Consider the following 21,874-nt stretch of genomic DNA (forward strand, 5'->3'; position numbering starts at 1 on the left):
GTGAAGAGGGAAAGTGAGGGAGTCAGGAGGAGAGAGGGGGAAAAAAAGGAGGACAGCTCAGCAAATCAGCCCAGTAGCATTCCTCTCACAGCTGCAGAGATTCACGCCGGGAGGGGAAGTTCAGCTCACAAACACTTAAGAGCTTTTTTATTTTATTTTCTCTGGTTTAAGAAACCTGAAGCTTGCCTAAAAAAGAGGAAAGGGAACAAGAACACAGAGGAACCAGAGAGCTTCTGCAGCCTCCGCGTGTCCAGCAGGGGAAGATGGATTCAGACTCTGGAGAGCAAAGTGACGGAGACCTCTCTCCAGGTAAGACCAGACAGTCATGAGCCTCTGACACTCTGTGCTAACTTCAACTCAGTCCAGAAGATCAGTGAGTTTTCTGTTATTACCAACATTTAGCATTTTTATACCACCTTCTTCCTTAAATTCTTTCTCACATTCTGATGTACTCTGACTGACTGGTGTGTGGATGAAAAGCCGGCACAGGCACCACCAGGAACAGGCAAGCTCCGACACGTGCAGCCAGTCTGTTCATCAACACGTCCAGCTGTACAGAGAGAGCACAGACTCCCCGAACGCGGAAAAAAAAAAATACAAGAGTTTATGGCGTCAGACTACAGGGCAGAGATTTATTGCTATGATGAAAGTTATACATTAAACATGCAAGATACAAACACTCCTTTACAGTTAACTCGCTTATTAGATATTTCCCAGAATTCCCTGCATGTGGGCAATTTATTGAACTGAGATTCTGTGAGGAATTCAAGCCAGGAGATGAAACGGCCTCTCGGAGATGTGGCTGAGTTCAAAGATTGTGAATCAAATGTGTCTGTGGGAGGTTTTTCATAACACACCACGGCATACTGAAAGAGTTTGTCATCAAGCCGTGAAAGTTTCTTCTTTGCTTCTTCATACACTCGCAGTAACTCTCATCCCTGAGCACTACTTTTAGAGCCTTGTATGTTAATGATGCTCTGTTGAATTCTGACCATCTGTCTGTCCATCTGGACGCTGTCTGTCTGTCTGTCTGTCTGTCTAGTATGAGAGCCGGAGAGCTTCATACATGTAATGTGAGTGATGACATATCTGTACAACTTGAGCCAAGGACAGACAGATTTACTGTCTTGTACAGTGCTGTACGTACATAGTTTTCCAGAGACTGGGCCAGTGATGCAAACATTTGTCATTTTTTTTGTCAGCAGCTTTTATCAGTGTAACGGGGCCAAGTCTTTTTCATGTAAGAGGAATAACATCCAAAGATTTAAAATGATGTTGAATAGGAGGCACGGACACATAGTTATACTCTGCCGATAAGAGCAAGAGCTGATGTGATGCAGAAAAATAAACTGGTATGACTCCTTTTATAAGGTCAAAAGTCCCAATGACACTGGGAAAACATATTTTGAAAACAGGTCTATTTTGGAAGGACTGCTGCACACAAACATGGCCCCTATTCCAGGATTCGAGGATGAGGGATGTGTGATTGATCCATGCTTTCATGTATGTATGTGCATTCTGGCACAAAACCTAGCAGTGTAAATATTGAAGTATATTTTGTTTCTGGTGGCTTTGGCCCTCCAGCCTTCTTCTCTGCCCTTGAGCTGTTAGTGTTTGTTAGAGAGTGGGTTTGACATTTGAAATCCTGTGCTGCCTTATTCTTGGTTATGCTGCCTTCAAGTGAAACTCATAAGTTCTAAACATGGGAGGTCACAAACAAATAAAAGTATAATAATATCAGTAGATTTCACGTGGTCACTGTTGCTAGGTGACAGACATAAAGATAACATTGTTAATACCAAGAACAAACATAAAGACAGTGTTTTTCATTTTGTTATTGTAAAGTGTGTAAATCAACGATAATAAATGACGTAAAAGCCCATGAGCCAGGTGACTCACATGACGCACTGCTCTCACTGAAACACATACCCAACACAACATGGAAGTGCACTCAGACACTCAGGACTCATTCTTTTGCTGCATGCTTGCACACACTACAACCCACAGGTTATGCTGCTGTTTGATTCCTGAGCTACTGCTCACCTGAGTCCTACTTCCTTTTTATACTCAAAACCTACTAAGCGGCAAGCCGTCCTTTTTTTTTTCTAGTCTATACAAAGGATTAGTCTGGTCCCTGTGGATTTAACATGGATTTCCAGGGGACAGTACAAACGGATGCACTATAAACTGCGTCTGGTCAATGACTGTTGTTGCTTTTGCTATAAAAACTTGAAAATCCAAGATGTACGGCTGCCCAGTCTAACTAAGAACACAATCCTGGGTCAAATGACAGCTGGAGCATCCAAACTGAGCTGTCAACTGCTTTTTAGGAACTGAATGGGTGACATGATGCAGTCTGTCCATCCTTATTCTTTGTCTGTAGATGAGCTAGTACATCTCTTGTGGGAAGTAGCAAGATGCCAAACAGTTATGCTGTACTAAATTCAGTCTATGTATGCTAATGTAGCCCTGAGCCCTCCTGTGGTATGATAAAATCCTCCATGACCCATAGGTTGCTAAGAACACAGCTCTGTCTGTCGCCATGTTGAAGTTAATCTGATCTAAACTCCTGGTTAATCCAAATACAGGCAAAGACGTGGAGAGGTATTCACTGGAGCAGGAAACTAGTTTTTGGACCTGGCTGTAAACATGTTTATTTCCGCTGTAAACTTGGAGTTCAAAGGAAACTGACTCGCTTTTAAAGCCAGACCTCAGAGGCCACAAGTGGAAGTGAAGATTTTGATACTTCTCAGCCTATGGTTCGTGACATTCAAAGGACCCGTTTTGACTCAAACCATGTTTTCAATCAGCCACAAAAAATTAAAACAAAGGCCCAACATATTCTGTAGGTTCCAAAAAAATCTGAATGCATCAAAAACAAATCTTTTTAAAAGAGAAAGAAACAACTGTGCCTGTATGGCAGCTGATCGTGTGAGAGGTAGGTCAGAGCATCATTACAGGAAGCTATATTTTCCTCCATTGTGTTTTTTTTTTTATTTATCTGCGCTCTGTAGCTTTTGTTGCGTTAAAGCACAAAGATAATGCACTGCTGTAACCACACAGAACAAACACACAATAACTTCTACCTATAATCATTCCAGCATGCAGTGAGCATGCCTCTGACCATGCTCACCACCTGATTCACCCCACAATCCTGTCTTTCCTTCCTGTGGTGGAGTGGCTGAGTCAGAGTGGCTGACTGTCGGCACACCTGTTCTCCAGAGACTAGAAAGTGTATTTGATAAAACTTTTCAGATGGCTCTGCTTTCTGCTCTGAGATGTTTTTTTTAGTTATTAGTCTGAGGACAGTTAATAATCAGCCCACGGTCTACTTTTTGGCTGATTCATCCTGGTGAAGCGACTCACTCTTAACACCGCAACCCAATCAGCCATCTGCGGATCTATTTCCAGCCGTTTGTGTCGGGTTGAAATTTTCTAGGGAGAGCAGGCTCGTTGTAATGACAGCTGTGGGATTCATGAGGGCATGAGGGCTGTCGCTGTGCTTCTATTACAAACACAAAAACTACAGATGTTGTTTGATGACACAACTGAAATTTCATCCTCAGTCCGTTGATCCTTTTCACTTTTCATTCATACCAACAAACTCCAGCAGCCCCCTGTTAATTGCCACTAATCCACACTTACACAAACACTTTAAAAGATCTCATCACTGCTGCACCAGACCGGGCCAGAAGCAATCAGAGCAGGAGAGCTTCTGCTTGCTATGTTGGCAGCCATGCCACATGCTTTTCACATGAGAGAGCCCGGCGTACACACTGTAACCCTCACATACAACCGACAAATGCACATACTGAAAAAACTGCCCGCACCCGTCTCACTCTCCCAACACACGAATCCCTGATTTTTTTTCCCCTCCTCTGCCTTTAATCTGGCCCACAGATGGAGAGTGGTGCTCACTGCACTACACCCAACCCTACACACACACACACTTGGGACACCAGGAGCTGGTTCTGGAAAATTGTAACTGAGAAAAAAAAGAATCAAGAGCGAAGCTGTAAGTGGAAAAGACGACTCAGGAGAAGGTGTTTTTTTTCCTATAGCTGCAGCAGAAGATGAATCCGTAAATGCTCCCAGGTCCCTGTGCTTTCCCTTGTATGTCCATGCACACAATAATACTGTGGCATTTCATAGTGTTTGTGGGACATTTGGAAAGAGAATTGTCTCCCCACAGCTAAGCCATTACTGAAACATGGAGTCAGACCGCAGAGGCACTTTGACAAGCATTCTGGTCAAAGGCCTCATACACTCACATTCAGCAGGAGGAGAAAGCTGCGGTTTCACTGGAGGGCCATTCGAAGCAAAGCAAACAGTCACTAGTGGCGCCTGATGTGAGAGGCGAGTACTGTGAGGGAGAGTATTATAAGAGGGCTTTACAGATGACTGAATCTTGTACATACAAGCTTCAAGATTCTGTCACTTATATTGATCCAAAATGTTCATAAAAAGTTTTCTGACATTTTATTTTTTTCATTAGTCTGTTTGTGGTAAGCTGCTGCAGTCTGGGTTTGTCTTACCTACCTTCCCCTAAAATAACCTCACCCCCGCAGATGAAGACACTTCTCCCCTCCCACTATAACTACAGGGAAAAAAAAGATATCAGAAAACAAAGTAGAGTGGGAGGCAATTACACACAGAGCTTTTCACACTTAACTCCAGCACAACTGAACCGCTGATGCTGATAATAGCATTAAGAACACGTGGCAAGAATGATGTGGGTTTAGTCTATTCAATAACGGCTACAGAAAGACAGCCTGGGATTTAAATAAACTCATAGCATGATTAGGTATAGGCAGGTTAGGGAAGAAAGAGAGAACGCAGTCACTGAAATACAATCTACAAATGTGTGTTTTTTACGTGAGAGTGTGCGAACCACAGTTATTTCCTGGTCATTAGTTAGTGGTGGTTTTGGCAGCCAGGGGAGCAGAAGCACTTGGGCTTTACACTAAAAGTGTGTCATGCACAGCGAGGGCCTCCCAGGCCAAAGCTCAAAGTCTATCCAGTTTTATCACTCTAATCAAAGCAGGAGGAGCCTTTTAATTGAGGCGGGACTGAAACACTGACCCACTTCCTGGTTAACCTGTGACCCTGTAACACTTCTGACTCCCATGTTATTTTCTCATACAGGATTGGTTTGCTTTTCTGAAACAGCTGATGCTTAAAGCTAATGCTCTGTTAATGCAGCAGCCAAATCCTAGAGGAAGGTGGAGTTTTTTTGATGCTATGAGTTTAGCTAATGATGACTGAAACTGATGTGATCATGTTGCAGCTGGAGGCACGGATTAGCACTGTCACCTCACAGCAAAAAGGTTCCTGGTTTGGCTGTGTGGAGTTTGCATATTTTCCCTGAGCCTGCATGGATTTTCTCTGGGTACTCGGGCTTCCTCCCTCATTCTAAAGACATGCATGTTAGGTTACCTGGGGCCATAGGTGTGAGTGTGAGTGTTACTGGTTGACTGCAACCCTGGGAAACACCACAAATTGCTGTAGGCTATATGAGACGCACACTCTTCCTTTGAGTTGGTTTTAAAGGCAGCTTGTCTAGAATAGAAGCTTCATACCTTACAATCTACTACACAAGGGGGTCTGACTGACTAGGACGTGCAAGGAACACAGACTGTAGAACCATTTTATTTCCTCACTGTAGGATTTGTGGAAAATCTGACTGCTTTTGAAGCTACTGAGGCAGCTGCTGGCCATGTCCCAACATGGGTTTTGCAGTTTTGCAAGGATGTATTGCTCTCAGACTTTTATTTTGTTTATACATCAAGTTTTAAGAACTCTTAGCAGCTATTTTGCTATCATGTTTGTCACTGTATGAATGGGTATTTTGTCTGTCAACTTACTTTACTGCCATGGTGCTGCTTCACTCTCAGCCTTCACATGTGGCTAAAATGTACCAGGACATGTGAGATCATTATGATGTGCAGTATATCTTCATCCTTGATTTATGCTGTCTAAAACACAGGAACTACTATTTGGTTAGTATTAAGGCAGCTTAATAAAAGTTATCTAATTAAAAACAATAGAAGTAAGTTGTGTTAATGGTGCTCAGGCTTTGCAGTCCAATAAATGTCTAAACATTTTAGATTTGTAGAGAGAGCATTGCAGAAACTTGCAGCTTTGCAGCAACTGAGTGAGAGATGTTGGTAGGATGGAGGACAGGAGGCTGAGTTTCAGCTCTATATAAGGCCAATGACAGGCTGAGCCTCTCTGTAAGTCATTTGAGTCTTCTTAGTGCCTCACTTCCACGTAAACTCAGTTAGAGTGGGCGAACTAGTAAACAAACCAAGGAGGCCAAAGTTTTGGGGAAAGCTGGCAAGCCCTGGTTAATTGTGCATGTAGTATTCATGTGTTTGTGTGTGTGTGTGTCTTTTGCGTGCACGTGCGTGCCTCTTTGTAAGCGATGCCACGGCATGCTGAGACTTGGCTGAGGCCTATGAGAGGAGCAACTCACCCAGGGCCGGAAAACACTTACTTCCTTGCCACTCACGCTCAGTGCTGTAGATCTGGTGAGAAATGGAGGGAGAGGAAGAGATAAGACAAAAAGAGACGAGCGCTTCGAGAGGCACAAACACTAAACAGCTGTAGATGATGCAAAAGAGAATAAGGTTGAGATGTTCTCGGTGTCGCGTGGGTCTGATGTTAATGGATTTTGACTGAAGAGAACATCAAACTGTGGACATATGATTTGACTTTTTCTTTTTTTAACATGCCCACCTCCACCATCCTTCTTCCAATCACTCCTACGTGACATATCATTTAGCTCTGTACTCATTTTGAGCATTTTCAACCAAAGATGTCCTCCTTTTCTCAGTTCCCTGACATACTTTCTTCAGCTATTAATCTTGACTGAAAGGTGTGAAATGAAAATGTACACACTACCAGGTCCGACCATCCCTTCCCTTTTTTCTTCCTTCACCAACTCTCTCCATAAACGACATAGTTTCTTTATTTCAGATGGAAAAATGTTAAAGGGAACTTTGTGTCTGGAGTCCAGGCCAGATAAAGTAAGCATAGCCTGAATATATTATCCCCCCTCTGTATTTTATTAGGTCTCGGTCTCACAGTCTGTCATTATAGTTAACACACGAGCACACACACCCACACATTTGTAAGCTGTTTTCTATAAATAGGATGCCACCGTTATATGAGTCAGATAGATAGATTTGTTTGCTTAGTTGCATTTTTGCGTCAGTCAAATTTTCTGCACCGTCTCACATGCCCTTGCATTTGTGGTCAGTGAAGTTTGTCTGTAGTTGGCGCTCCCGTCTGCCGTTCAGTATTTTTGCTCTCAACCAACACCCACATAACAGGATTTGTCAGCTGAGGATGGTGGCGGAGTAGTTTTCCAGAGAAGCTCCCAGAGGAGGGAAGAAGAGAAGAGAGAAAACCTCCAGCCAGTTCCCATGCCCAGATAACCAGCTAGCTCTTTACTGCAGCTAAACAATGGCATACACAAGGAAGACACAGCTGGTGAAGACATTAGCTTTACAGCAGAGGAAAGGTTAAAGGGCAGGAATCTCACAGGACCCTGTTGTGTCCTGGCAGGATGTCCTGGATACCACGTCTCATCCTCTGTGGACCAGTGTCTCCTCTGGTCTTCATAAGAAGAACTAGCTATGATGAAAGCTAAGTTCAGAGTGAAAGGTGGAGGTCAAATCACTGCTATCTCTCCCTCCCTTTTCTTGTGACAGGCGATCAAGCCAGTGGCACATTAATCAATCAAATGTCTCCTGCCACTGCCTCCTTTTGCCTCATCTGGTTCAGCTCTACAGGGACATGGCCATTAAACTGAGAGACAAAGAAAGAGATGAGGGATGGAGCATTAAATAAGGCTGAGCGGCAGCCAAAGGCAATCTGTTCTTGTGTCCCTCCTGACTCACACAGGCTCCTAAGTGCTTTTCCCCGGACTGTTCGCCACAGTAGAGACACTCAGACCAGTCCCAGGATAAACACACTTACAATTTCAAACACTGCCTCATACTGTGTATTGGAGCTCTTCATTACAGCTACATTAACATACATCACTGATGTTTTTATTGAGAAACCACCAACAGGTTTGCATGCGTGATTTCCATTTATTATCGATTTTCCACTAATGCCAAGAGTCAAACCAATGCATCAGGCCAGATTATACCACATTTAATTTAATTCAGACTGATTGTCATGCAGCCCGCATAGCTTTGACTCTCCAATTCCATTAAATCTATCTGTCGTTTAATTTAAAACAAGATATACATCAATATAGATCACATCTAAAGCAGAATAGTTGAGTGTGTGCTTGGTTTTTTTAGCCCACAGAGAAAATTATTGTTGCTCAATACAGTATAGTGGCTTTAAGAACATTAACCAGGGCTAAGACAGACATCAATAGAGAATTTGGATATCACAGAACATGTACTGAGTGTCATGTTTATAGATATAGATAAGTATCCTTAGCTTTCATTGTTTTAATTAACTGTTGAAAAGTAAACAGGCATCACTGCAAACAGCAGCTAGAGAAACAGAAAATAGCAGCAAATAAAGGGATTGATCTGATCTGCTGCTTTATTAAAAATGAGCTGAAATGTTGTGTTTTGGGGGGGTTGATTTTAACACCCTGATCCCATGATTCCTTTGTTTTTTTGGTACTTACAGTATGAGCAGCTCTGAGTCTACTTGGCCACAGAGCACACACTGATTTATCAAGCTGTGTATAAATCACTCCTCCAATAAAAAGATAATAATCTTCCCTTTGAGATTCAAGCCTAAATATTTACATGGTCAGGATAGTTTACAGTTAAAATAAATATTGACACTGCTGTAGAGAAGAGACATGAATCTATTGTTTTTGTACTTTATTATGTTTACATACTGTGCATCTATTATAACTTTGTACATTTATGATGACATGGCTTTGTGCTTCCATGTTCCCTAAGAAAAATAGCAGCAGAGACGAATTCCAAACAGCAGTATGTCTTTTTACAAGCCTTAGGAAGCTGTGAAGGATAAATCTGCATTTCCTGCCATCATCAGGCTGATCTAGCAGAGCAGGTACCTGTACGATTCAGATTCAGCCAGAGGCACTAAATGTTCCACATCTACAAAAGAAAATGAACTTTAAACCCTGCAACCCCACTTTGCACGACTAGAAGTTGTTAAGATATTAAAACTGAGTTATTTATTAACCTTAAAGGTCTGAAGGCTTCCTGAGCAGCTGTTAATGGCACGGTGAATGACCTCTTTGAGCACCACACCGACCTTTGAGAAGTGGTTCACAGTCAGATTGTCATGAATAATGCACATCAGTGCATTACTGTGTATCACAGAGTTTCTTCCCTCCTATCCTTTTTCATCGCCGACACACACGCACACGTTACAACAGACAGAGAGTGTGCAGGGGCGGTAAGGTTGAGTCATCATCTGAGTTGCATTGTGGGAGTCAAAAATACGGCTTTTTTGCAGAGTGGAGGAGAGACATGAAATGACAAGAAACGTGTATTGTTCCATTGCCTGAGTACTTCTACAGCTCCTTCCTTGTGTGTGAAGACCTGTGTCGTGATGCATCTTTACTCTGTGTGTGCACATGTAGCAGCAAAATACTGAAACTGACAAACACGGTACATAAACAAGTCCACAGCTTTGAGAGAGAGACACTTAATAACAACTAACTCCGCCGGTCGAGGTACCAGCTGGCACAGCACACCTACTCCGCTCCCCACTCCAGTCCACTGGCCTCTTAGGCTTGCTTAACACTAACCCTGCAGGCTATTAAACCCCCCTTTACTACAGCTGAATGACCCGCCGCATTGTTTTCCTGAAGGCTTGTAAACGCAGCCAGAGAGAGTCTGCTGCAATTCCTCACTGGAAACCAAAAGCGAACGAAAAGGCCAAGGCAAAAAGAAGAGGAAGTCAAGCTGTCACCCTTGTTTATTTCTCTTGTGTGAAGACCATTTTGCCTGACATTTTCTTGGTATTGATACATTGTTTTGAAGCTGTGTTTGTGCTCTTTGAAATGGCATTGCAGATGGATGGCAGACGTTATTTCTGAAGGCTTTTCCTGGACTTTCATGCCACAGCATGAGCACACAAGCCAGTCTGTTGTACCTGAAATATGTGCAACTCCTGCAGAAGTCTAGCTTTTTACAGCACACATGAGGCAAAAAAAGCACTGCGTTGCTGCTGCTGCTACACTTAAAAAAAGAAAGTATCTGACAAGGAAAATGTCTGGAAAATTATTGCTGTGGTGGTATTTACTGGGTGCAAAGAATGGCCTGGCAACCACTCATTTTTCAGAGGCATGCATGTACAATACATGGCTACCTATGAATGGAAAAAATGGAAAGTAAGCACATTTTAGGGACTGCTTGTGATGCTGTTAATGGGCTCAACAGTTTTTTTCTCCTACCTTTGAGAAGTTTGCACATCAGCAACCTGTGCTGTCTGAACTAATAATGTTTAGTGCTGAGAGCATCTTTTTTTCTTCTTCTTTCACACATTCATCATGTGCTAATATTCAACCCTGCTAGAACAAACGTGTATTCGCACCTGCGTCTGTTGTGTAAGCATAAAATCATGTATGGTGTTATGTATCAGTGTTTATCTGCCTGGAAAAAAACCCCTGCACCTGTGCTGAGAGTGTGACCTGGTTTTGTCCAAACTAAACACCCTCATGTTGTCATTAGCAACCCCAAACAGGGAAGCACTTATCAAGTATTGCGTTTCCTTGTGTGTGTGTGTGTGCGAGTGTGTGTTTTGTGTGGGAACAAAGAGATAACTGTGTTAGTGTTAGGTTAAGAATCGACTATGATGGTCTACTGTAGTGTTTCAGTCGTTTAAAGAGGATCTGATACTGTTATATTCTCTCTCCAAACTCCTCACTATTGATACATTATTCCCATCAAATTATAGCACGGCAGGTAGATTAAGCATCAGTATTAAACATGCAGAATCCTTTCAGGTGGCTGTGTGCGTTTCTTCTTCCTTTACCCTAGTAAGTACTTGGTTAGGGTTAGAAAAAAGGCACAGTTGTCGGCTGCTGTTTCATAGCAGCTCTTGAAGATTCTATCAGACTACCCTGCATGTTCAACAAGGGGACCTGACCCAGTGTCTGTTTGGATGAGCTCAGACAATCCTCATCCTTTGCAGCAGCGCTGAACAGTTCAAAGCAAGAACACTACATAGCTGCAGGATTCAAAGCTATTTAAAAGCATCCAAATACTTCTGAAAAACAGCAAGAAGAATTAATTTCATTTTAAATTGATGCACCATATGGCTTATTAGACAAAACCATTCTGGAGGCTGTCCTTGGAAGCAGTTTGTAAAGGACAGGCGCTCTTTAAAATCCTTGGTGGGTGGTTAGATGAGTCATCTATCTTTCCATCTATCTATCTATCATAATCACTAACTTCTGCTGAACTGTCTTCACTGTCACAAGATGGATTATTATGTGATCTTGTAAATACACAAATATTTACTAACATCACTGTATATATTTGGCATGGCTTTTACACTGCGATAACAATATTCAATATGCTCTTCACTTCTGCTGTCAGGGCATGAAGCCTAGCAGACAGTTGCCTCAGTGTGTGTTCTGCAGAGTCGGTGCCTCCAGCGATGTAAAGGCCAGTCGGCCCTCGTCAGTTTTCCCTGCTGCTCCTTCTAATGGCTCAGTCCTCTACTTTTTCTGGAACAGTACCAACATACAGAATCTGTCACTGATTATGTTAAAGAAAAAGTCCAGATGAGACATAATGTTGAGCTGTGTCACTATGTGAAAGGGCCAGAATCTATTTACTTAATACCCACAAAGGCTTTTTGATTAATGTTTTTGAAAATACAGTAAGATTGATATGAGGGTTTAGTGAGCAAGCATTCTCATTCTAAGGCTGTAACATGGTCAGGGTATATGCAGGAATCCTGAGAATAATTTCAATACCTTTTTAAGACTTTTTAAAAAAAAATTATAATTAAGTAAATAAGTAATTAATAGGTCGCTAAATCCAGACAGCTATTGGAAGCGCACAGTAGTCTGCCTTTGACTCGTTTATAGGATAATTTATAGGAATTTATGTGCGGTAAAGCCATGTGTGGCGTGTGAGCCTGTTGAATTGTGTGGGTCTCACTATCAATGCGTGAGCCTTGAAGAGAAATTCAAGAGGCAACGTAACCCTAAAAACATAGTTAATTAAGTAGGCTCGCCTCTCATGGTTGGCAACAGAATAGACACTGCATTGTGGTTATTAGATGGAAAGAGTGAATAAACACACACTGGCATGTTTCACTATATTTATTTCTGGAACCCGACTCTACAGAAAATCCAGTCTGTAACCTGTGACCCAAAAATCGACAATATTTCAGAGCCCCCCCAAATGTCTCAAAGTAGGCTTTCAGGGGAGTTTGTGTCCTTTTTAGGGGAACAAGAACTTATTACATCATGATCAAAATTTTGGACATGTGCCTAGTATGGGCATTGGTGTGTCGCCATACTACTGCTCAATTTTACAGTATTTATGCCCATGCTACGCTTATTGTTTGTCTTGCAAAGTGTGCAAGAAAATGCCAAAACATTCGCCGTCGGGTGACGTCGCACCCGTAAGCGCACAGCCCTGATGCGACAAGTACGCCACTGTCACATCGCGAAGAGGAAAATAAATATTCATGGATACTTTCTGGAGTCAAAGCTTGAATCACAATAAAATTTAATACCTCATGAAATGGGGATTAAGACTTTTCAATACTTTTTTACCTTAATTTTCCCACAAAGCATTAGTTCAAGCAAAGAATTTCATTCATGCTACACTTTCACTGCTCATTCACCAGATGACTATTTGGCCGGCAAAACAAGGCAAAAATTCTTTGGCTACCATGGTGACAAATCCCACCCTGGACAACACATCTGACATATGACCACCAAAGGGCATCAGATATGTAAACACCTATAGTTTCCAGGGGCCTGGGGTGATCTGCTTCTTTTTGTGGTGTCCTGATGAGGATGGGCTGATCATTAGTTCCACATTTTGATTTTATTATAGTTCTTTATATGTCTACAAAGCTTAGCTTAGCATAAGTCCAATTAACCAATGAAAACATGTAAATAAGTGACAAATCACAGATTATTTTTAACCAGAATCCCTGATGCTTCTCATTTGTTCAGCTGTATAACCATTTACTATATAAAAAGTCACTTCCTTGACATAAGTGTCTGTGACTGAGCTAAAAATCAGCCCATCCAGATGGAGTTTTTTGGGGGGAGGTGGTTTGCACCGTGCCACCTTCAGCATGGCAGGTTTGGCTGGTCTCCATGTTCCACATTGGATGTATGTTCTGATGCAGCGCAGCAGAAACTGTTGACTCAGGCCTCTGAAAACATCAGGCGGAACAAAGAGAGACTGTCTAGTCAACAGCCACGGCCAGAGAGCAGCAAGCACCTTACTAATCCTGATGTTAAAAGTAAACTTCACCAACTCTCAAAACACTTATGTAAGCACTGTGATTGACCAATGGCTTGTGTGACAGACTTGTTTTCAGTAACTTATTCCCACACGCTGTACAGAGTCCTCACTCCCCCCCCGACAAACTTCACAATGCTGAAATAATGAGCAGGTAGAGGAAGAGAGGAGGAGATACAGTAGGACAGACAGTTTCCTGGCCGTCTCTCTCCTGACAGCTTGGACTCTTCTCTAACTCACTCTGACACTCTGGCTCATGCATGTCACTCACTGCAGCCTCAGGGTGACAGGCTGTATGTGAGAGAGCTCCTCGGTGTCTTCATGTGCACTCCCATAATCTTCTACCCTCGCTTACTCTATGTGCTAAAATCTCCAGCCAGTCTCTGAATCACACACCTCCTTTACCAGCAGTCTGACTCACACCTCGGGCAGCCTCGTGTCCATTCCTCGCAGCATTTCTTTTCCCCCCACACTCCTTCATTTTTGCTTACATTCTTCATCAATCTGGGATGTGCAAACAGACTTGAGACAGGGGTCAATGCAAGTGAGTGGATAGCCACCTGCTGGTCCTCAGAAACAGGCTCCAGGCAGTGTGTTAAGGGGTGGTTGGAAAGGAATAATTAGTCCGCATATAGACCTGAACTAAAAGCAGAAAAGACCTTACTGCATGCAGTAAGCTGGGCACAGAAATGTGCAGTGGTCACACATATTTGTAGGACCCAAACTCAGAATCATTAGTCTGACAAGGCTGGCTTTATGGAGCAGGCTGTCACCTTTATCAGTGTGCCAGGGTTTCAGAAATCTATCCAGTTGGGTTTCTGAATATCAGAGGCTCACTGGAACAAAGAGCTGCTTCAGAGAAACAGGAAATGACAGTGACAAAGAGAGCCTGTTGATGAGAGCCACAGATCTGCCTAATGAAAAGCAGTTCTGCATTCTACGGATGATATTCAAATATCAAGCAATGACCGTGTTGTTGTTTTTTAACACTTATGTGCGTTATCTACTCATCACTCCCAGCTTTATGGCTTCCATTTGGTGCTGTAGCCTGCAGGGGCTCATTTCTCACAGACTGCTATTAAATGTAGTAGGAGGAAGCATACTCCTTGTGCTCTGTGTTGGCTGGGGTCACATTATATTGTAGAAAAGCACAGATAAGCATCCTTAAAAATGCAAAATGTGGCATGAATGACTCTCTAACTCTTCAGCTGAGAGCTTACAAATAGTTATAATATAAGCAAATACTGGTGGTTTTATAAATATAAACTCTGAGCAGTGAAAAACAAACAAAATGCTGCCAGCCAGCTCCAAACAACCTGACTGTGCTTCCTTATAGCCCGGTTATAATTACATATGCACAGATCTCAAGGTTGTTTCACAGCATCTCCGACATCAGTCTTTCAAAATAAAAGCATCTGACTCGGCAACCATTCTTGGCAACAAATTAAAGATGGCATATACAAGGTCACCACAGAGTGCACAAATACAACTGTCTTCTAAAGTACTGTACATTTATTCACACTGTATGTTGTGATAGTTCTAAAGGTTTGTAGCAGTAATATGAAGCCAGTGTTTACTTTTGATCCTGTTGCACAAAATACTTATCTGGAGTTTTTTCCCCTAGTTCTTTACATTGCAAACTAACCAGCCCAATTCAAATGTAAGTGTACTTTTCAACAGAACTGACGTTGAACATACACAAAGTGTTATCACTGTGGACTCTGTTTTTTCATGGTCCTTCATGCAATGCAGACTGAAAGTTACACAAACAGGCACCAACACAGAGCTGTGAATCTGCCTTAATTCAGTTAAGCTCCTGTGAGCACTGAGGCCAACAACAGTCTCACCACTATCATCACTGTTACAGCCACAGCAGGCAAAAGTTTCCAGGGGGTATAAAAGTGAGTGACTGTAGAAAATGTGGAGCATTATCAGTAGTTTTTAATAAGCCAAAGTTGTCTCAGTGATTACTGGGAAGCAAAGCAGAGACATGACTGAAACTAATGTTAATTTTACTACTGCTTCCTTAACAGTTTTCTACTTTGTAGGCTAATAATGTGTCTTTTATAAAATACGTGCTTAATTTTGACATCTTCACCCAGCACCCTTTTGTCTAACAGGCCTGAGTGCTGCTCTCATGGCGCTCTACAACGGAACGAAAACATCAGATTTCATGAGTTTGGGAATAGACTGTTAAATGTCATGCTGGGCTAATTATATGTGCACAAAATGCCATTTAGCTTCAGACCAACACATGAAATGTCACTTCTGTATGTTCACATGAAATGCCACGGATCAGGTTTCTACCAACTGTTGTGCAGCACTCAACCTATTTTCTAAATATGTGTGTATTTCACACGCACACACAATGTGACGATGGTGTGAACAGTCGCATAGCTGTCTGTTTTAATAAAATTATAATGACAACAAAGCAGGTGTTCCTCTTTGAATCTGGACTAATCTGCTGCTCTGTGTTAAGCCCACTGGGCAATGACTGCCTCTTTCCTCCAACTCCCCCTCTGTCCTTTTTCTTTGGACGTACATGTGGAGGAGGAGGAGGAGGCTGACGATGTGCCCAGGGAGCGAAAGGGAAAAGTGAAGCCTTTTTTTCCTTGGCTTTAATCATAATAGGAGTTATCTTGTGTGTAATTTGAAGCTGGGTGGCACCTAAATAAAACCCCTTTCCATCCTCCCACTCCTCAGATTCACACAGACTCGTGTTCGGCTGCTGCATGAGGACACAGGGGCCCCTTTGATGTCCTCCTCTGTGATAAATTGTGACGGCAGCGGGACACAACATAAAACTGTGATCAATCTGGGCTAGTAGAGGCTCTGTGTGCAAAGGGGTTCTTATCAGAGTACAGCTGTTTGATGTTATCCAGAGCAAATAGTCATTCCTCCTGCACCGCCAGCCACTAAACCACTGCCAGCTCCAGGAAGGCCCCCGCCCTGCCGTAGAATGTGGCTGCACGTCACTTCATCTACTCATCTGCAACAGCTTATTCAAACCTGTTTTACCTCCTAATTTATTATATGTATTTTATCCTTTTATAAGCTCAAAATAGACTTGGCCTTTGTTTGTGCCAAAAAACTGAATCATGTAACTGGATTAATTAAAAGGCTACACTAAAAAGTATGGATAACATAAAAACAAACTTTTTTAGTACACAAAGTTCTTTATGCATAGACAAAGTATGCTCAGTGATAGAGAAAGGAAACACTTGTATTTATATTACAATAAGTCAACAGTGTTTAAAAAGCCTGTTTGTCCAGATGGAGTTCAGCTGTTACCTGCAAACATACCAGAGTATGTGCTTTAAGAGCCTATTAACATGTACAGAGCTGTGCAGTGAACCCATGTTTGACAGTTTAAAAGAGGCTCTCTGTCATAAACCTGCAGTAAAAACACAGAATTAGAAACTTGCAGTGTCAAAGGTTGGATGAGGTCTATACCATCATCATGACCTAAATGTTGTAAACCAACATTAACATTTGTTTTCAGTTTGGCCTCTTAAATTTGCCTATTTTTGCCATTTTGGGTTGTGCGATTAAATTAAACCACACTAATCTGTTACAGATTTGTATAGATTGGATTGTAGTAATATACATATTTGTTCTAGTGTCCCTTTAAAAGGAATTAGACTAACTTCAAATACTTTTTTTCTCTTCTTTCAGGACAGGAGAGCTTCAATTCCCGCTCACTGGCCATGCAGGCCCAGAAGAAGATCCTGAGTAAGATGGCGACCATGGTGGTAGCGAACATGCTGACCGATGACACCAGCAGTGAGATCTTAGACGAGCTCTACAAAACAAGCCGGGAGTTCACCAAGAGCAAGAAGGAGGCCCACAAGATCATCAAGGACGTCATCAAGATTGCCCTGAAGATTGGCATCTTGTACCGCAACCACCAGTTCAGCCCGGACGAGCTGGACACGGTGGAGCGCTTCAAGAAGAAGATGAACCAGGCGGCCATGACGGCGGTGTCGTTCTATGAGGTGGAGTACACCTTTGACAGGAATATTCTGTCAGAGCTCCTGCTGGAGTGCAGGGACCTGCTTCACACCCTGGTCGAGCAGCACCTGACCGCACGCTCACATGCACGCATTGATCACGTTTTCAACCATTTTGCCCATGGGGAGTTCCTGGCCGAGCTGTACGGGGACGGAGAGGAGTACAGACTCTCTCTGAGAAAGATCTGCAACGGCATCAACAAACTGCTGGACGAAGGAACGCTTTAACCTCCTGCACCTGACCTCTTTCACCTCTTAGCTCTTTCTCCTCTTGTTCATCTTCTCGCTGGCCTCTCCTGCCTCCTTCTATTTCCCTTTCACTCGCTCACCCCTGACCGCTCCAGCCTCTGCCTTCTTACCGCTCTGTTCCTGTTTCCTCCTGCATCCATTTCCACAGAGGTTGTTGTAAAATCCTGCTGCTGTGGTTCAATGAGGGATTTTTTTTAGACTGTCTTTCCACTCAGTGGATCATTGCTGCACACTAGGACAGCCCGTTTCACGTCGTATGCATTATACATCCTCTTTGTGTGCAAAAAGTGTACTGTACCAAATGGCCAAAAACATACAGTAGGTATACATGGAAGATAATCAGTAGTAGTAATCGGTCTCTGTTGTCTCTGTGTGTGTGAGTGTGTGTGTCTGTTTGTATGGGATTTGCTTGAATAATGTTTAGTGTTTGTACATAAGACCAACTATGACATGCTGTGTGTGTATTATGTACCTGTGTCAATCTTCTCTACAAGAGTGTAACACTTGTCTTTTATTAAAGATTTCTTTAAAACATAATTTTGCAGTTCTTCTAATCATACATCTTGGAAAAGATTGGCACTTATACTTCTAGTAATCTTCAAAGTTAGTGAAAATGATTAAAGATATAACCATAATAACCATGACAGAAAAAGTATGGGAACTCCAGATCAGGAAAATAAGTCACAAAACGACGTATTAAGCGACTACTTCCCTGCTCGTTTGACCCACAGGCATAAATTTTCCTGTGGATATTTTTGAGCAGCAAAATGAGTGATTTGTCATTTCAGGTTCATTAGATGCCCTCTGCTCTGCTGCTGCTGCTGCTTCCCAGTCCAGGAAAACATATTAGTGGTGGCTTGGTGCGACTCCAGATGAATAAATTTGGCAGACAGCTGAGAAGAAGTCCAGTTTTTATGCGTCCTGTCTCCTCTTAGAAACACAAAACAGACAGACCACCCACCTACTGAGCGCCCATTTGTGCTCACGTACTTACTGTCATGCACACATTGAGCAGAATGTGTAAATGTTATGTAACAGGGACATTTGTGTCATTAGAGTCTGTTCTACAGAAAAATCTCCAGCTGTGTAATGTATAATGTTGATAAGTTCTAATTAAAGGGGAGGAGGAGGGGTAGACCACACACACACACACTGTGGATTCAACTGCATGGGAGGCTGATATGTTGGTTTGTCTTGTACAAACACAAGCAGCAATAAGTCATCCACAAATTTGGACTGGGAGTAATTTCTATAGTGTTAACACTGATAAACAATAATTACACTTCAAAGCAGAAAAACAGGGAAACAGCTGGATGACTCAGTATAAAATAACTCCCCCTACTAACTCTATTAAAGTTCATAGATTATTAACATTAATTTTTTGTGTAGTTTTAGCAACACACGTTTATTCATGATGTCAACAGCCATGATGTGAAAAATACATGTGCAAGTGTAATACCACTTTCTACCACAGGATGGGGTCAAAAGCACCTAGTCTGCCCTCAGTCCAATTTAATGATTAAATAAACAGACAGGTAGTGAAAGAATGAAACAATCAACGTATAAATGACTGTAGATCTCTAAGATTAAAAGCTTGTTATCCACACATCTTATTACGACACTCTATCCTTCAGTCATCGCACATCAGTGAGGACTGGAGGCCTGCTGCCCACATCAAGCTGTGATAACAGAGCTTATATTGCAGGTTTTAAGGCAAGCTGGTTGCTGGATCTTTACTCTACAAGTGTCTGCAGTCTCACACTTATGTCAATGTCAGTGTGTAGATGAGACATTAGGACACATTTAGACTTCAACATTTGGATCTTGAAGTGGCCATTTATTAATCAGTGTTCATACTTCGTTTCTGTTTCAACATATGAATAGTAAACCTAAGCTACATAAATATCCTTATCTATTTTTATACCATATACCAGCCTGCCCACATACATTCCATGCTTCAAGTCTGTAAGAAAGTCTACGGGCTCAGACAAAAATAACCACAGAGACATCATTAGGGGTAATTTTCTCAGACTTGACAAAGTTCCTCAGAGCTACAGAAAGCATTGTGTATATAAAAAATGTCTAATCAAATATTTCCTCACTCAAGAAGGGAAACTTCAGATGGTATTTAGAAGAGCATTTAAACAAACTCACACTCCTGAGGACTAAGAAATGCAGAGTAGCTTAATGAACTTCCAAAGCAGCGCCCCTATAAAAACGAGAGGACAAAGAAGAAGTTGGCAGCATCATAATGTACTGTAAGTTGGTGAAAGAGAGGCCCATCTGTTGACAACACTGCTGGCAAAGGTCACATGCTCGATCTCTACCGCAGAACATGTGATCGTTCAAAACTGATCTTAGGGAACACAGGGAGCTAGCAGCTCATTTACTGAAAGTGCCTGAAGGTGGTACAGCTGAAAAAAAGGCTAATTATAAACAACAATTTGGCAAAGTCACTTACATTATCTCTGCAGTGGAAATAAAAGTGGACAGAAGGAGACCTCTAGTGGCCCGTACATGGATTGACACCTGACTGAGGCAGCTGCCTGTCACACACCAACAAAGCTATGATTCTTATATCAAAATTATCAGCTGGATTTTTTTACTGTTTTCTCTATCGAGGCTGCTGCTCAAATGAGACAAAGACGGCGCTTCAGACGGGAGCTATTTACACAGGCCTGCTGACCACAGATAGCAATCTGAGAAGGAGAATTATTCATCTCCTCACAATCAGCTGTTTGTCCCAAACATCCACAGGCTTTTCTCTGTACACGATTTGAAGAAGGCTGCAAATAGATGACACATCAAAAGCACCAACCATGGACAATCTTTGAAGTTTTCCCCCAGGTCTGACACATAAAGAGAAAATTCAAGCTTCCATCTATGCCTTGCTCCCAAGAGAAAGTGTCGAGACAGTGGCAAAAAGGGAGTCAGAGGGCATTTACAAACAGCACAAAGAGACGAATAAACAACATGGCAATAGTCCGCCTCATCACCTCTCTCCGCCCAAACACACACTCAGAGTGTACACACAAAACCAGCAGAAACAGTTCACGCAGCTTTACTTATTCCAGATCACAGCTGGCTGATCAGGTCAAGCAGGTCACAAGCATGAAAATCAACTGTCAACATAACAAATGCTTTCAAAAAGATTTGATATTGGGTCACTGACATTTGTGGCTGTGATAAGAGAAGAAACTCTGGATACAAAATAAAATAAACATGATCTGTTTGCAAGATATTTTAGTCTATAATTATACCAGCTTTGATTTTACATACGAGGGAACTGTGTCATAAAGTCAAACTAGTTACACTGAGACAACATGTCTTTTCCAACAGCGTACGGTTTAGAGACTGGCTGCATGGATTTCAGAGAGTACTATTGAGGCTTGCCACAGATGATAAGGCCTGGCAGTTCAACCCACAAAAATGGATGTGGTTGAGGTTATAACTGTGAAAGTCAAGTTTCTCCAAACCACACTGGGAAAAAAACATAAATATATTTCTTTATGGCATAATATTTTAATATATTTTGTCCTTATTTTCAACTTGATTCAACTTCAACTCCTGTGTGACAAAGCTTACAGTTAGTCTGAACCATAGAGTACCAGGCCAACAGTCATTCTGCAGGTTTGGTTAAAACCACAGCTGGAGCCGGCTCGACTAACCATCAGGCTCCGCTGCTGGAGCATCTACTAAGCACCCCCTTCACAGGCCAACTCTCATTTTCCTCTCTCACTATAGTTTTGTGCTTCTCTCTGTAGCATTAATATAAACAAATACAAAACTAAGAACAATCATCTGTATCCTGCCTGTTTGTCCTGTAAAGTGTTGGGTCCCCCCCCCCTTAAGGTCCTGGTCAAGGCTCTGACTTTGATTGTAACAGATGATCAGCACTTCTGTGTCTCTTATAAAATTTACAATAAAAACAATAAACTGATTAACCTCACTTTGAGTCATATATATTCTACAGCTTCATTTACCTGTATTTAACATGGCTGTTTTAGTCATATAACCCTTCAATCTGTCATATTAATTTAAAGGTATTACTGACTAAAACACTGACATAATGAGAGCAACATAATAACTTTGCTTACACAAGACAATAGAGGACTTAATGTAACATTTAGGGTAAGCAAACAAAATGCAGCTCACTTTCTTTGC

The 21,874-nt window shown here is 42.0% G+C and overlaps 1 protein-coding gene across 1 annotated transcript; it reads left to right on the forward strand.

The window, feature by feature from the left end:
• tnfaip8l3 (tumor necrosis factor, alpha-induced protein 8-like 3) lies at positions 1 to 18,137 on the forward strand. The gene is made up of 2 exons (XM_028402838.1): positions 1 to 309; positions 17,127 to 18,137. The coding sequence occupies exons 1-2, from the start codon at positions 264 to 266 to the stop codon at positions 17,687 to 17,689; spliced, it is 609 nt and encodes a 202-aa protein (XP_028258639.1). The 5' UTR covers positions 1 to 263; the 3' UTR covers positions 17,690 to 18,137.
• Positions 18,138 to 21,874: the final 3,737 nt, after the last annotated feature.

The sequence above is a fragment of the Parambassis ranga genome, chromosome 3 (genome assembly GCF_900634625.1).
Source record: "Parambassis ranga chromosome 3, fParRan2.1, whole genome shotgun sequence".
Lineage (NCBI taxonomy): Eukaryota > Metazoa > Chordata > Actinopteri > Ambassidae > Parambassis > Parambassis ranga.